Source organism: Culex pipiens, chromosome 1 (assembly GCF_016801865.2).
Source record: "Culex pipiens pallens isolate TS chromosome 1, TS_CPP_V2, whole genome shotgun sequence".
NCBI classification, from domain to species: Eukaryota; Metazoa; Arthropoda; class Insecta; order Diptera; family Culicidae; genus Culex; species Culex pipiens.
Genome location: NC_068937.1, coordinates 34,934,706 through 34,952,806, shown reverse-complemented (window position 1 = coordinate 34,952,806; position 18,101 = coordinate 34,934,706). Strand labels below are relative to the sequence as shown.

General features: G+C 36.3%; 1 protein-coding gene across 2 annotated transcripts in view; it reads right to left on the bottom strand.

Moving 5' to 3' along the window:
- The window catches only part of LOC120418116 (uncharacterized), a 152,250-nt gene that overhangs the window by 91,100 nt on the left and 43,049 nt on the right, over positions 1–18,101 (bottom strand). For both annotated transcript variants that reach the window (XR_008212154.1, XM_052708310.1), the window contains exon 2: positions 7,716–8,244. Coding sequence is in view for 1 of the 2 variants with exons in the window: in XM_052708310.1 (XP_052564270.1) it covers positions 7,716–7,770 (55 nt within the window). In the remaining variant the exon portion in view is untranslated. The remainder of the gene's footprint in view (positions 1–7,715; positions 8,245–18,101) is intronic.

Here is an 18,101-nt window from a genome sequence, read left to right as displayed (position 1 = left end):
AGGATTAGTGGGGTTGTTGGTGCAAATGGCTGGATAAATTTGGGTTTGCTGAACTAGGATGAAAATCGGAAGGGATCCAGAGCTTGAGCTTATCTTGGGGGAGACACTCCGGAGTCACAATGATCCGAATTGAATTGGTATTGGTCGTTAAGCTTTCAAATTGTCTTGCATAAGATCAGAACCGTTTCTGGAACAATTTTCAAACATTGAAAAGCTCATTATTTTTTTCAACTAATTTTTTCCACGAAAACTGCGGTACTTTTATGGCTTCCTCATTTTACCGTTGAACGACATTAATTGACAACCGGAGCCGGTGACTTGTTTACCGGGCTTCGACCAACTCCGAGTGTCAATTAATCCGGTGCTCATTCTGTCAAAGTTTCAGGCAGCAGCATTTCCCCTTCACATGGCACCGCGGTGACAATGGAGGGAGGGCACCACGTGCCCCTCCCTCCTCCTCGTCACTAAAGAAAGACGTAAACGAACTAAACCAATTTCGTGCCTAGATTCAATTGAATTATCTGCTCACTGACAGAGACCCCGTCAACCGCGCCGCCCCCCTCCCATTCCAACGGCTAATTCGCCGAACTTTATGCTAATAAGACTCACTAAAAAGCCATTGTCGTGTCTGTTGGTCGGTGCGACTTTCGTCGAATGCCCTCCTGTGTCTCAGCAGGATATTGAAAGGACTCTCTTCCTACAATTTTCCATTTCTGCTCGTTAATCTGCCGCTATTTGCCGCTTTTGTGACGGCGCGGAAGCGTATTGGATTTGGCATTGACAGGCCAATTTATCAGAGACGAGCACGGTGGAGCAGTGCTTGTTAATTGGACAGTTCACGAAGAACGACCCCTGCAGGGGAGCCACTTGAAGCGGGACGATTTGCGACGCGGTGTTTTAGAAGTTAAATTTGGAATTATTCGCGATTGTCCACGCTCCCTACAAAAAAGAACTGTTTTGTATAGAAATTGTCCACGAAGGGAGGAAGGGGGGGCGTCTGCGATTTCAAAAAAGTTTCCACGTGGTTTATGGAAGGTCCCCAACAGTTAAACACTATATCATTGATTAAGTTAGTTTTAAAATGGCCATACAGTCATGCCCCGGTTTTGCACGCCTCGGTTTTGCACTGCCCCGGTTTTGATTCGTTCAGCTTCCTCGGTTAAGCACGGCTCAGTGCTTATCTGAAGCACAGAGCTTATGGGATTTTGGCTATATGGGAGACATTGGCTATAATCCTACACACTAAAAAATTTGGAATCTTACATTTGACGTGATCGTATATTAAACCTAATACCAAAACATGTAATCGTATATTCGACGTAAAATTATATTTATTTTGACGTAAACTGATGAAATTCTCGTTGGAATACCATAACCTCATGCGAAACCTAAAATTAAATTACTTATAACTCAACTCCACGTTTTATTTGATGCACATAACTGGAGCATCAAATTTGATGTAATTTTACATCAAACGAAACCTTATTTCACGAGATTTAGCTGTTACACTTTTGTCTGAGAGGCGAAACGTCAAAATGTTCGCCATGTTTGACGCTGCGAAAAATATTGTTGCATCAGCGTTTTTCGTCAAGATTATCTTAATTTTTTTTCTTTGCTGGCCTGGACCTGCTCTCGGCACTCAAATCTATGAGAAAGGTAAATTTAAGCATTCTTGAGGTGGCAAAATAGAACACTAATAGCACATGGTTGGAACTCCATACATCCTGTAGGCCCAAAAAGTGTGACGAGTGTTGAGTTCTGTCTGTGTAAATTTGTCCTAGCTTGTCACAGCCTACTCAGCATAAACAACTGTCAAATTTGAATCTCTTATACCACTCGCAGATTGACAGACAGACCTTGTTTTCGTTTTATCTACCAATTCTGGTCGATTTGTGGAGATTAAGTTGCTTTAGTGACGCGATTTCTTTGCCAATACTTCATTTTTTATGCTCTTCTTCAACAGTTAAAGCTTGCTCACCCTCGTGATTTCACTGATGGGTTGATAAAATCGTGGTTTTAAAAATGAAAGCAGATTTTGAAGTTGTGAATGGTGGATGGAAGCTTAGGTGTAAAAAGAGGTTTGCAATTGCCTCAACAATCAGGCCTTCGGACACTTAGTTTCGAGTAGGAATCTCGCAATCGAGAACGCCAAGGCAATGCTGTAGAGCGAATAATTTGATTTGATTTGATTTTTGAATGGGGGATGGGAGGAAGACGACCTCCCATATTTTTGTTCGATGTCAAAGAATTCAAACCATTTTACCAGCACAAGCTAAATACCTGTACCCAAACGAATAGAATGATGAGCCGCGATTATTGAAAATGCAATTTTCAACTGCAAAGATTTTTCGGGCATTTTAGAGCATAAAAAGTAGATAAATTGCAAAAACAAACGGCGGACACGAGAGGCGCGTGAGAAGAAAAATGAAAATTCAAATCATGGCATGCTGCGATTTTGTTTACTTGAGGCATCTTCTCAGTATACCAGTTTTGATTGGACGAGGGGTCAATGCATATTTCATGTAGCTGATATCTGTTTACGATTAAATGACATTCTACAAATCAACCAAAATTTTGTAAAAAATGTAAAAATGTCATTTGAGTAACTTTTAAAAATATTGTATATAGCGAAACATACTAGAAAATTAAAATTTGGTTTTAAGTAAGTAAGTAGTAAAACAAAAACACAAAGGTTACATCATGTTACAGCATCATTATCAAAAACATTTCATCTTCGAAAAAAATATGTGTACTATATAAGTGTTATTAGGAGATTTTATTACAGCAAAAAAATAAAATTAAAGCAAAATTATGATCAACAAGTGAGAACGGTTAAAATTTAAATAAGGTTTACTGATTAGTTACATTTACTGGTGATTATTAGAATCTACTTGACAATGATACTTTGTAAGACCGTGACGTCACACTAGACTATTTCTTGAATACTGAAAATTCAGTCTAAGAATACATCTAGAAAAAGTTTAATGTTCACTCATAAATCAAACACGACACTAGGCTTCAAGAAACAAAGCTTTTGATGATAGATTTAATATGCTTAAATCATCAGATTTTCATTTAAAAAAATATTTCTATCACTAAGGCTTTCTAGTCAGAAATTTACCAACACATTCAAAGAATGTTTACAAGGCTGCTGGGAGATTGTTTGCACCAGATCTCCTATCTCGCTCTAGCAAAAAAAAAAAAATTGTCAGACGACTTCAAGCTAGTTTTTTGACTGACCGCCCAATTTGTCAGTCATCATACTTCGCAACATTATGTGCTGGATGGAAATACATGCTGTTATCCAAAACTACTAATAAATATTTGGCTACTTTTAATAATTTAATAAAATTCAAAATATTCTTACTACACGCTCTATGGACGACCCATCGGTGCAAAACTGCCATAAAAACTGGTAGAAAAGTTGCAGCTCTCCACCGCGAGAGGCATCACCTGTACTGTCCTCGTTTTTGAACCTAAAGTTCCACATATGTGCTAATAGTTTTGACGTTTTCCGTTTCGTTGCGGTTTGTCGCAGGTTGCCGAAATCATCGAGCTCAAAGAAAAAATCGGCGATGTTCCAGTTCCAGTTCTGTCCACTGAAGAGGATGTTCCCGGAGTGGACCAAAACCGTAGTGCCCAAGAAGTGAGTTCCTTCAAGCATGGCAACATCTCCAATTGTGTGGCCAACACACTCCGAACGGCATGCCGAAAAATTTGTCGTGGAACAAAGCCATAGATGAAATTTCGGTGAAAATGCGAGGAAGAAAAATAAGACAATTAGTGACTGTGAGTGAAATTTTGTGATGAATTGAAATGTGTTGAAATAAAATCATAAACTTGAGATAAACAAACGTTTCTTTTTATCCAACAAGATTCCTATTAGAATCATTATCCACCAAACAATATGTTAATGTAATTTCACACGAACTTGAAAGTTTGTTGGTCGTGTAATTTTACGTCTTATTTAACACAAATTTAGGTCTGATTAGATGCTCCAGTTATGTGCATCTTATTTGACCGAAAATTACACGTTTTTTTATTAGTGCGTATGAAAAATCATCCAAACTACAAAAAAAAATTGTGTTTTGGAATCGGGATGATGTCAGCTACATTACATGAAAACTTTTACAAAAATACGTATTTTTCCTGTATTATAAAAATGCAATATTTCTTGAAAAAATACTCAAAATTATTGATTTTGCAATATTGGGGTCAAATGATCGGAATTGTTTCATACACTTCGAAAATAAAACACATTTTTTTTAAAATGCTCAAAATTTTCACAATACTACGTATTTTTACTAGAAATTTCAGTATTTTACGATATGGGTATCAAATGAATAAAATGAATACTACGTACAGTCCAGACTCGTTATCCGAAACCTCGATTATCCGAAGGTTTGTTTGGGAATTCGAATAATCGAATCACGAACAAAAAAAGTCTGTATTTTTTTGTTTTTTTTTACCATTAACATGAAATTCGAGTTCGAGTCAAATTTCAATGGTTGATTGCTTATTTAGTAAAAAAATGCATTTTTTCAGTATTTCATAAACGCCACCATCTTGGATTAAAAAATTCTAAATCACATTAGAGAAGTTAAGGGGTCATACTAAAGCTCAACAATCAAAAATAAGGCATCGAAAAAAATTGTTTTCGTGGTTCAATTATCCGAAGTTTCGATTATCCGAAATGAAATTTTGCCAGGGCCTTCGGATAATCGAGTCTGGACTGTATTTTTGAAAAAGTTCTCAAAATTTCAGTTTTTTGTAATATGGGTATCAAATGATCAGGATTTTTTCATACATTTCGAAATTAAAAACATTTTTTGTTGAAAACGATTAAATTTTTCACAAAACTACGTATTTTCGAAAAAAAATACTCGAAATTTCAGTTTGAACTGAACTGTGAAATTTTGAGTATATTTTTCGAAACTACGTAGTTTTGTGAAAAACTTGAGTGTTTTCAAAAAAATATGTGATTACTTTCGAAATGTATGAAAATATCCCGATCACTTGATACCCATATTGTAAAATACCGAAATTTTGAGAAAATCCTAAAATATGTAGTTTTATGAAAATTTTGAGTATTTAAAAAAATGTGTTATTATTTTCCAAATTTATGAAAAAATCCTGATCATTTGATACCCATATTGCAAAAACCGAAATTTGTAGTGCTTTTTCGAAAACACGTAGTTTTGTGATTTTATTTTGTATTTGAAAATCTGTACTTTAAGAAGGAAAACTGTAATTTTTTTTTGCAGTTGAAAAATGCTTCCTAAGGAATATTGAAATATTGATGAAAAGCTGAAAAAAAATTTACACTGATTTTTTTACTATGTCTATCAGACTACTTGATGCTGAGATACAGAAATTTCAAAAAAAAATCAGATTTTACAGCACTCTTAACTTTAGCGCAAAATATGCCTTTTTAGTCCCCTAAAACATCTTAATCAGGCTGGTACAAATTTTATTTAAAGTTTTTGTCCCTCAACGGATTTGTGATTTAAATTTTCAGCAGTAATAATTTATTTTCCCTTAGGCCGATGCAAATATATTTCTACGTTTTGGTTTTACTATAAAATCAACTTAGTATACACAGAAAAAAAAATTACGGTAATATTCATCAGGGAATGGTGACAGATTTTGTGTTAAAAAAATGTAATATTAAAACAGAAACTGGTGAATTTTCATCAGTTGCACATTTAAAAAAAAAATTAGGTGATTTTACTCAACAAAGAGGTAATATTCAATCAAATAAATTTTCAACCTCCCAAAATTCATTTTTTTTTTCTGTACAGATAACAAAGATCCGGCTTTAAAAAAATACATAAATATCACAATATTCTATCTTTAGGACTGGTTTAATATTAGATATGATTTCCGGCCATTTATCTAACATCCGGATATACGCGAAAACAAATATTGATACATAACTTTTGGACTACTTATCAAATTTTTTTTAAATGCTCGATCCATGGGACCCTAAACCGAGTCAAATGCGACCGTTCTAAATCGGTTCAGCCAGTGCTGAGCAAACTGAGCGACAATTTTGGTAACACACAGCCAGACATTTGTTCAGTTATCGATTCTGGGTCGATAGGTATACATGAATGTAGGTCTACGAGCTTTAAAAGAAAAGTTCATTTTTAGAGCAGGATTATAACCTTACCTCAGTGAGGAAGGCAAAAATTACTTAATATTTTGTAAATTTTTGCAAGTAAAAAAACGGAAGAAACGTATAAAGCGAATTGTGATACCTTTTGCAAAATTCAAGTAACAAAAAGTTGGTTTTCCCAAACAAATTCCCATACAAGAAATCCCATGAAAACCGGGTCTGCACCGATTGCTCCCAAATTTTAGGGTGTTCTTTTTAAGCCTTATTACGATCAGCCGAGACCGTGGTGTAGGGGTAAGCGTGATTGCCTCTCACCCAGTCGGCCTGGGTTCGATCCCAGACGGTCCCGGTGGCATTTTTCGAGACGAGATTTGTCTGATCACGCCTTCCGTCGGAAGGGAAGTAAATGTTGGTCCCGGACTAACCTAAAAAAGGTTAGGTCGTTAGCTCAGTCCAGGTGTAGGAGTCGTCTCCCTGGGTCCTGCCTCGGTGGAGTCGCTGGTAGGCAGTTGGACTAACAATCCAAAGGTCGTCAGGTCGAATCCCGGGGTGGATGGAAGCTAAGGTGTAAAAAGAGGTTTGCAATTGCCTCAACAATCAAGCCTTCGAACACCTAGTTTCGAGTAGGAATCTCGCAATCGAGAACGCCAAGGCAATGCTGTAGAGCGAATAATTTGATTTGATTTTTACGATCAGACAATAACTGTTCTGATTGAATTGGACAACTTTTGAAGATTTCTTTGCTCACATTTGAATATTAACAAAACCTGTTTTAAGATTAATTCCACAACTCCAGCAAACGTCACTGAAAACCAATTTCCTGACGAAACTTCTACGAATACGAGCCTAAAATACTGAACTAAATTATACCCATCCATGCGTTCACGTCACTTTCAAAAAGTTACGTAGAATCGCGTCTCCGGCAAACTTTCAGACAACACAATATGAATTACGGTCCCAAAACTATAAACTCAATTACAGAGAGAGACCTCACAGAGGCATATTTCCTCCACCGACGAAAGAGTGTGTGAATGTGTGTGGCGTGAAAACGACAACTTTCCCGGACTTTCCCATAAATTTGAAAACACACCACGACTAGGCCTCCGCAGGCCATGTCGTACAGCTGTAATTACGAGAGGCCTCCCACTGGCTTGCTGGCTCCGACGTCGAGTCAGCGTTTTGTAGTTGGCAATAAACTTTACGACGAAAGGCGAGCCCGCACACTTTAAATTTGCTAGTTAATATATGTAAAATTGGCGTCCCGCTGATGGGCTGCCTGCTGGGAAAAACTACAGGTTTTCGGTTTGTAGTTTTGTGGGAGAAAGTGCTATCCGGAATTGGGTTTTGTGGTGAGGAAAAATAACGAGCACACAACTTTGCTTTTGAGGGTTCGTAAAGCTCGTGTGGTGCAATTTAGTACTTTGGTCAATTATATCGATATTTACGAGATTCACAGCAAAATGTAGATTTTTTCTAAATTCTCCAAATCTGTTTTGATTTTGGATTTCCGATCTCAGAGAAAAAAAATCTAACAAATCGCCTCATAGTATTCATCCTAAATAATTTCCAAAAAGATCACCACTTTCCCAGAACTTACCTTTCATCACCACAAGTTGAAACACGTACACCCAAATGTTCGCCTTGATTAGCATTTTCGAGCCGGGGAGGGACCCCGCCTAGCGCAGGGAAGACTCCTTCAAGCGACCTCCCCGAGGATGAATTGTCCAACGGCAACCGGTCCCCCCGATCACTGCTGCTGCAAAGCCCAACTTTTCACTCAAACCCTTCCCAGGGCCTCTGGCCAAACCCTTCGGACGTCAAGTTCCGTTGTATCAACCGCCGAAAACATCCTGTTCACTGGTTTAATTTTCATTTCCGTCTGTCTGGGAGAAGGGACAAGGGGTTGATGAGGTGGGTCGAAATCCTGTTCGACCTAATGGCGTGGTTATTTTTGGGGTAGGTTCCTGCCGCACCGAGGATGCCCTTTTTTCCGCCTCAACTGGCAACTGGCGTCCGGTTTTTGTTCTTTTGCTGGATTCGCGCGGACCGGCGTCGGCACACCCCCCTCGGGGGAGGGTAGGGGGGGGATTGTGGTGGGTGCAAAAGCAGCTCAGGCAAATCCGCTCCTGTAAATAAATACACAAAAAGAGAGAGAGAGAAGGGATGAGAATGAAGCAATTGAATGAGGCTCGAATCAACGGCGGGAAACTGTTGAATGTGAGCGGAATATCAATTTGAAATGTGTTTTGGTTCCCACCAAAAGCCGAAGCAGCTGCTGGTGGGAAATTGAAGCGATGCCTTTCGAAAGAATGTTGAAGGAATTTAAATCTAGAGGTGAAAAGAATAATGAGATAATGGATTTTTGACGTGGCTTTAATGGAACTGAGATGAAATGACTCTCGCCATCATTTCATTTTGATGTTTTTCTAAACATGCACCTTTTCCAAAAACGCAAGTTTAGAAAAATATTAAAATGATAAACACTGCCAAACTGAGATTTTATTTTCAAGTAGATTAATTATTTACGATAAGCCTTAAATTTGGTTGAAAAAATTGTTTTCTCAATGTCATCTAGTTGGGTAATTCTCCACCAACTCACACAGCAGTTGCCCCGACCCCTCTTCGATTTGCGTGAAACTTTGTCCTAAGGGTTAACTTTTGTCCCTGATCACGAATCTAAGGTCCGTTTTTTGATATCTCGTGACGGAGGGGCGGTACGACCCCTTCAATTTTTTAACATGCGAAAAAAGAGGTGTTTTCAATAATTGGCAGCCGGAAACGGTGATGAGATAGATTTTTGGTGTCAAAAGGACTTGTATATTAAATTAGACGCTCGATTTTATGGCGTACTCAGAATTCCGGAAAAACGTATTTTTCATCGAAAAAAACACTAAAAAAGTTTTAAAAACTCTGCCATTTTCCGTTACTCGACTGTAATTTTTTTTGGAACATGTCATTTTATGGGAAATTTAATGTACTTTTCGAATCTACATTGACCCAGAAGGGTCATTTTTTCATTTAGAACAAAATTTTTCATTTTAAAATTTCGTGTTTTTTTTCTAACTTTGCAGGGTTATTTTTTAGAGTGTAACAATGTTCTACAAAGTTGTAGAGCAGACAATTACAAAAAAAATGATATATAAACATAAGGGGTTTGCTTATAAACATCACGAGTTATCGCGATTTTACGAAAAAAAGTTTTGAAAAAGTTGGTCGTCGTTGATCATGGCCGTTCATGGTCACCCGCGACAGACACGGACGACGAAACAAAAAGAAACGCAAAAAGTAACTTTTTCAAAACTTTTTCGTAAAATCGCGATAACTCGTGATGTTTATCAGCAAATTCCTTATGTTTATATATCAAATTTTTTGTAATTGTCTGCTCTACAACTTTGTTGAACATTGTTACACTCTAAAAAATATTTATTGACATTTTATCAAAACTTAAATAATTGGGTTCTAAAATTAAGCTTAAATCTTTGTAATAATTGTTCACAACGATAAAGCTTATTTTTTCTGAGTACAAAGACCCTTTGTACGACCACAATGGATTTAGTATGGATTTTTAAATCAATTTAAAAAATATAACTTCACGGCTCTTCTTGACAGAAAACGTCCTACAAGACAGCTCGTTCCAAGGGGACCATAGTTGATCCATCGAAAAAATGTTGTCTTGTCAATTTATTTTTTTGTATTAAAATGAAAAATGTGATCAGACATGGTTTTTAATCGTGTTTTTTACCGTTCTACATAAAAAAATAGTTAAGGCTTTAAGACCCTATTGTAGTTTGATTTTATTTGTTTTATTTATTTAATGACAACTTATTGTGAACCAGTGAATAATTTGATTTCAGTTTTTTTTAAATAAACAGCTTCAAAATTTTTGATATGTTGTCATTTAAGTTTCTCCAACATTTTTATAAACCATTTTTTTGTCAACATAATTTGCAAAGAAATTGGCCGTTCTAGCCATAAAGGCTCAAAGCATACCAATTGTCTACGAAATCGATCGATTTCGACCATTTTTATTTTTTGTATTTGTATTTCCATCAGGGGTGGAATAATCGCAAAAAAAAATCAATTTCGCTTGCAAACTTTCTTCACCCGCGAAAGAGAGAGGAGGCAAATCGAGCAAAAGAAAATCGCTCCCGAACTTCTCCAAAAAAATCTATCTGCTGATGATTTTTGTGAATTTCCATCTCAGCACCACTTAAAAATAGTAGTGAAAAAGATGTTTCGGCGAATAATCATGATGATGTTTTTTTTAGATTCCGTTTACCAATCTTTCGTGCGCAAGAGAGGAGAGCCAAGCTCCCTTCGGATTTTTTCTCTTGATGAACGTCCAATGATTTTCTTTTGATGATGATTGTTCCATCGCTGATCACCATACAATTTGGCAGCTGTTCATACAAATTTGGTACGTAGATATTTGAAAATCTGTAATTTTTCAAGGAATTTTTTGATTGATTTGGTGTCTTCGGCAATGTTGTTGGTATTGGTGAGGACTATTTAGAAAAAAATAGGTATTCGCGTTCGAACAAAACCGTCGAATTTTTTTATATATATAGATGTAAAATAGCTTTTCAAATATTTTCTATACGGGTAATTCTCCGCCAACTCACACAGCAGTTGCCCCGACCCCTCTTCGATTTGCGTGAAACTTTGTCCTAAGGGGTAACTTTTGTCCCTGATCACGAATCCGAGGTCCGTTTTTTGATATCTCGTGACGGAGGGGCGGTACGACCCCTTCCATTTTTGAACATGTGAAAAAAGAAATGTTTTTCAATAATTTGCAGCCTGAAACGGTGATGAGATAGAAATTTGGTGTCAAAGGAACTTTTATGTAAAATTAGACGCCTGATTTGATGGCATACTCAGAATTCCGAAAAAACGTATTTTTCATCGAAAAAAAACACTAAAAATGTTTTAAAAATTCTCCCATTTTCCGTTACTCGACTGTAAAAATTTTTGGAACATGTCATTTTATGGGAAATTTAATGTTCTTTTCGAATCTACATTGACCCAGAAGGGTCATTTTTTCATTTAGAACAACATTTTTCATTTTAAAATTTCGTGTTTTTTCTAACTTTGCAGTGTTATTTTTTAGAGTGTAACAATGTTCTACAAAGTTATAGAGCAGACAATTTCAAAAAAAATGATATATAGACATAAGGGGTTTGCTTATAAACATCACGAGTTATCGCGATTTTACGAAAAAAAGTTTTGAAAAAGTTGATCGTCATCGATCATGGCCGTTCATGGTCACCCGCGACAGACACGGACGACGAAACAAAGAGAAACGCAAAAAGTAACTTTTTCAAAACTTTTTTTCGTAAAATCGCGATAACTCGTGATGTTTATAAGCAAACCCCTTATTTTTCTATATCAAAATTTTTGTAATTGTCTGTTCTACAACTTTGTAGAACATTGTTACACTCTAAAAAATAACCCTGCAAAGTTAGAAAAAACACGAAATTTTAAAATGAAAAATTTTGTTCAAAATGAAAAAATGACCCTTCTGGGTCAATGTAGATTCGAAAAGTACATTAAATTTCACATAAAATGACATGTTCCAAAAAATTTTACAGTCGAGTAACGGAAAATGGGAGAGTTTTTAAAACTTTTTTAGTGTTTTTTTCGATGAAAAATACGTTTTTTCGGAATTCTGAGTACGCCATCAAATCGGGCGTCTAATTTTACATAAAAGTCCCTTTGACACCAAATTTCTATCTCATCACCGTTTCAGGCTGCAAATTATTGAAAAACACCTCTTTTTTCGCATGTTCAAAAATGGAAGGGGTCGTACCGCCCCTCCGTCACGAGATATCAAAAAACGGACCTCGGATTCGTGATCAGGGACAAAAGTTACCCCTTAGGACAAAGTTTCACGCAAATCGAAGAGGGGTCGGGGCAACTTTTCCCGATTTCGTGTGAGTTGGTAGAGAATTACCCATACATGTAACTTTATATGATGAGAAAATTGGGACATTGGGTTTTATGTTAACCTTTCTTAATTTGAATTTTTTCAAATATGTTATTATTTATCCTAAGATATCAACATCGGGGGTGAATCAGAATAAATATAACGGATTTGGACAGCTGTTGAAGGCATATTTTTGCACAATTTTAATTTTTTTAATTGATTTCGAATTCAAAAAAGGAACACAAAAAATGTAGTAAAATCCACTGAACCTTTTCAGACTGTAGTCCCGATTTACCCCAGTTGGAGCTAGTGACTAAATTGGAGATAAAGGATAATTCCTGCTCTGGTAGAATTGCTTTTAATTCCCTTTAATCGATTTCTAAGCAACCTAAGGCTGGACAATAGCGTGGCTCACGGATATATGAAAAAGACAAAAGTGTTCAATTTCGAACGCCTCAACCGGAATTTTGTAGCAATATGGCCCCAAAACATAGCCTGAAATTTTGAGCGCATTTGGTTAAGGTTTAGAACTTCCACCATTGACCTGAAGTTATAAAGAAATTTCAATAAATTTAATTTATTTATTTTCAACTTTTTAACTCTTCTTCGAGTATATTTTCCTATGCCCTATGAATTTTTCTCAAAGTAGTGGTTTCTTATAGGTTCCGATCCGGGGAACAACTTTGTAGAACATCACAAAGCGCTAGGAATTAATCCCGGAAAGATACAGGCAAATTTTTAGAGCACGTTAAAAAAAAAATCCTAGCTCCAAAAAATATCCTGTATCTTTTCAGGATCAATTCCTAGCGCTTTGCGATGTTCTACAAAGTTGTTCCCCGGATCAAAACCTATAAGAAACTTGAGAATAAGAAAATTTGATTGGGTTTTGGGAAACTTTTTCTAAGAAGAGGTTAAAAGTGAAAATTTCCCATAGTAAATCTTTAAAAGTTCCATACTAACTTCAGGTCAATGGTGGAAGTACTAAACCTTAACCAAATGCGCTCAAAGTTTCAGGCTATGTTCTGGGGCCATATTGCTACAAAAATCCGGTCGAGGCGTTTGGAATTGAACACTTTTGCCTTTTTCATATATCCGGGAGCCACGCTACTGGACAACCATCACATATACATGACGAAATCCAGTTTGCAACCAACTAAAATCAATGATCTTGAAATTTTGCCGCTAGGTTCTCTGCCATTCTGGAATTGACCATTAAAAGCCCTCGTGCTGACACCACCTAATATCCAGGATTAAATAAGCTGTATCAGCATAACCCAAGTCTGATGCAAACTCAACTTTCCCATAATTTCGCTGCCGGCCTCGGGTATTGGATTGGACCAAACAAACCTTACCATCCAAAAATGTTAATATGGAATCAAAACAAAACAGTTTGCTGCAGATTAATTTACCTAAAACAAAGTCCTGTCAAACCAAATTTGAATCATTTTTTTTCGAAATCTCAAAAATTCTTCAAATCAAATTAAATCAAAAACATTTAGGTGCCCATCACTCCAGCTTTAAAAAAGCCAATTTTCTCCAGCTTGAAAAGCCCATCTCTCTCCACTCCCAATCATGCCGTAACATGCCCTTAAGTACCGGAGAAAAGCGCCATCATTACAACTTAATCGCCACCGCTCTGTCACGCCACGCCAAGTGACTGTTACCAACGCACAAAAAAAGTTCGTCTCGAAAAATGCTTTCACTGATTTTTTTTTCTGACGTTCCTTTTCTGACTGCCCCATCAAAAATCTGCTAAACCGATGCCGGGTGATAATCTCGTATCATCTCTGATTTAGGTTAGGTGGAGGAGGAAAAGCGTTTTGATACGGTTAGAAAATGTGGAACGGTTCTTCTCAGTTTAATTCTGTTATTTATCTACAATGTTATAAAATGTTTGCAATAAACAAATGTTGCAATTTTCAAATAAAACTAGCTAAATTTCACATTTTTCAACTTATTTTCGTTGTCAGTCGTCTACGGAAACGCATCAGTAAAAGAGGACAATTTGCGAGGAAATGAAGTTTTTTTTCGAGCAGCGCACCGAAAAAAGATCGAAATTTACGAGACCAGATTGCTATTTTGGACTGGGCTGCGAACGGATGTCGTGGTTACTGGGTGAAATTGCCAATCGATTTATCGATTATACACGATGAAAGAAACGAGAAACGCAGGGGAGTGAACACCAAATTTACTTCAAAAGTTCTTGCATAAATTTTGCAAAATTGAAAAAATAAATAATTTTAAACAAACAACATGAACATTTTCCAAAAAAATAAAATCAAAGCTATTTACTAGCATTACTTTTTCAATTTAAAATATGCAAATTAAATTATTGTTATTAAAAGATAAAGTTTGCAACAATAACGTATAAATTATCGCAATAGAACAACGCTATTTTGTAGACGATAATAGAAGATATCTTTTTTGATTTACCTTATTTAAATAAAATTATTCAAGCTAAATCTTCTTAGGCTTCCCAAGCTTTAACTAAAATTACATATAATTTTGAATAATTTAGCAAGTTATCAACCGTATATTATAGATTTTGTATTTTTTTTTAAATACTCAAATTTGTTATTACTTGCAAAAGTATACATCGTCGCCGTCGTGCTAACTTGTCGTACGTGCATTTTGGGCCAAATTGAGTTAAGAACGCCATTTTGTGCAGCTCACAATGCCTCATCTTTTGACCTTCGCAGATCCCCAAAATTCGATTTCAGTCCTGAGATATTCAATGAAAACCAAAAAAGCTCCGAAAATTTTTGTCACTCTACATATGAAAGAAGTTTCAATCCTGTCGTGCTATCTTGTCACTCCCTGAAAATTGATGTAAGTGCCAAAGGGATTTCAGGTCAGAACGCGTTTGACGCACGTACAAGTTAGACTACCGTAAACATTTGTAATTATAACTCGGGACTCCAGCAACCAACTTCAACCAAACTTCGGGACAATGCACAGAATGGTCAGCAAAACAAAACGTGTTTGTTATTGTTTACATTGCGTGCTTTCGTTTTTGTTTATTCAAGGTCAAACATTAAAACGCGTTTTTCTCGGAACGTCAAAATGGCGGGTGCGACATGATAGCACGACGACGTCGACATGTTGATACTCAAAGCAACATTAAAAGAATGTTCGAATTTTTCAAAATAATTTACCATGGCGGTTTTGAGGAACTCAAAATTTTGGATTGATTTCTACTATATTCCAAATTGTTGTGTGTTTTTTGTTTAAGGTGTAATAATATTAAGTTCAGACTATTGCAAATACTGTTCAAAATGTATTTTGGTCCAAAAAATAATGGGGCAAATGTTTTTCTTTTTTTTCTTTTTCAAAAACAAGTATTGTACTTAAAAATCTTGTCCTCATAAAATTTCACTTCGTTTCATACCAGTGTTGCGAATTATTGAAATTTAATAATTTAAAACATAGGATATTACGTGAAATTCTAAAATAAACCATACACAAAATGTCATTTGAAACCCATATTGAAAATTAGGAATAATTCAATAATTTGAAACTATGGCATTCTAGATTTTTTCGCGTGCTTATTGTTTAGGGCCTTCTTTGAATCACGTAAACACTTAAAAAAAAATTTCACTAGAATAGAGAGTGGGTCTGGAATTTCCCAAAAAAGTGTCCACATGGCTTATGGATGACCCTTTTAACCCTCTACTGCCCATTTTTTTCGAAAATGTCTATTTTTCCCGTGTTTAGGAGGTCATTTTGAGCAACTTTTGTTCTACGAAAAACTCTACTTCTCTTGTTTTATATTTTTCTTGTTTTATTTTCAGAATTTTAATTTGCATTTATCTTGTTTAGTTTATCTTTGTTTTTGGTAGTATTTGGTCTATTCTATCACCTATCATCATTACATTTTGCCTTTCTAATAATTCCATGTTTTTAAATACACTTTTTCAATTTTTTGCTTGTTTCCATATTTTCTGCTCTAGAATTTAACCATTATCATTTGAATTGTACAAAAATGCGTAGAGGCATAGTCATACTTCTTTTTACTTAAAATATAAGAACCGTTAGTTGGCCAAAGTTGACCCCTAAAAAAATTACATTAAAAAAAACATTGGCAAAGTCACATAAAACGAGTCAAACATCCAACCCTAAATGTTTTTAAAATGTTAAGAGTTTTCTTTCCAATGCTTTATAAACATCAAAAATTGGTTGAAAATTGATTTTTTGCGTTTTTTAGATCGAATCCTTCCTAAAGGCTGATAAAATAATCGTGATTTGATAACAATATGGATAATGATCTCGTTTTTGTTTAAAAAAAAACATAGAAAAGAATGTAACAGAAATTTTGCATAAAAACTAACTTAATCCACCTATGTGTTTGATGCCTTCCTCACTTTTTATCAACAATGGGTAATAGGAGTGATTTGTACACATATTTCAGCAATTTTTTTGAATCCAGAGAAAACGTACACATATATAACTTAAGTAATCATTTTTTTTTATTATAGACATTTTACCACTTTTGTGGCATTCATGTCTTATTAAGTAATCATATCTCGAGACAGGGTTGCCAGATCTTCAGTGTTTTGGATTCGTTGGAAAGGTTTTTCGATTACCTAACCAACGAAGGGTCGGATGGTGGATCCGGACATAGTTTACATACATTTAAGTAAGATCCGGCTTCCAAAAAGTACATAAATATTACTTAAGTGGCCATATCTCGAGACAGGGTTGCCAGATCTTCAGTGTTTTGGATTCGTTGGAAAGGTTTTTCGATTACCTAACCAACGATGGGTCGGATGGTGGAGCCGGACATAGTTTACATACATTTAAGTAAGATCCGGCTTCCAAAAAGAGCATCAATATCACTTAAGTGGCCATATCTCGAGACAGGGTTGCCAGATCTTCAGTGTTTTGGACTCGTTGGAAAGGTTTTTTGATTACCTAACCAACAATGGGTCGGATGGTGGATCCGGACATAGTTTACATACATTTAAGTGAGATCCGGCTTCCAAAAAGTACATAAATATTACTTAAGTGGCCATATCTCGAGACGGGGTTGCCAGATCTTCAGTGTTTTGGATTCGTTGGAAAGGTTTTTCGATTACCTAACCAACGATGGGTCGGATGGTGGATCCGGACATAGTTTACATACATTTAAGTGAGATCCGGCTTCCAAAAAGAGCATCAATATCACTTAAGTGGCCATATCTCGAGACAGGGTTGCCAGATCTTCAGTGTTTTGGGTTCGTTGGAAAGGTTTTTCGATTACCTAACCAACGATGGGTCGGATGGTGGATCCGGACTTCGTTTACATACATTTAAGTGAGATCCGGCTTCCAAAAAGAGCATCAATATCTCTTAAGTGGCCATATCTCGAGACAGGGTTGCCAGATCTTCAATGTTTTGGACTCGTTGGAAAGGTTTTTTGATTACCTAACCAACAATGGGTCGGATGGTGGATCCGGACATAGTTTACATACATTTAAGTGAGATCCGGCTTCTAAAAAGTACATAAATATTACTTAAGTGGCCATATCTCGAGACGGGGTTGCCAGATCTTCAGTGTTTTGGATTCGTTGGAAAGGTTTTTCGATTACCTAACCAACAATGGGTCGGATGGTGGAGCCGGACATAGTTTACATACATTTAAGTAAGATCCGGCTTCCAAAAAGAGCATCAATATCACTTAAGTGGCCATATCTCGAGACAGGGTTGCCAGATCTTCAATGTTTTGGGCTCGTTGGAAAGGTTTTTTGATTACCTAACCAACAATGGGTCGGATGGTGGATCCGGACATAGTTTACATACATTTAAGTGAGATCCGGCTTCCAAAAAGTACATAAATATTACTTAAGTGGCCATATCTCGAGACGGGGTTGCCAGATCTTCAGTGTTTTGGATTCGTTGGAAAGGTTTTTCGATTACCTAACCAACGATGGGTCGGATGGTGGAGCCGGACATAGTTTACATACATTTAAGTAAGATCCGGCTTCCAAAAAGAGCATCAATATCACTTAAGTGGCCATATCTCGAGACAGGGTTGCCAGATCTTCAGTGTTTTGGACTCGTTGGAAAGGTTTTTTGATTACC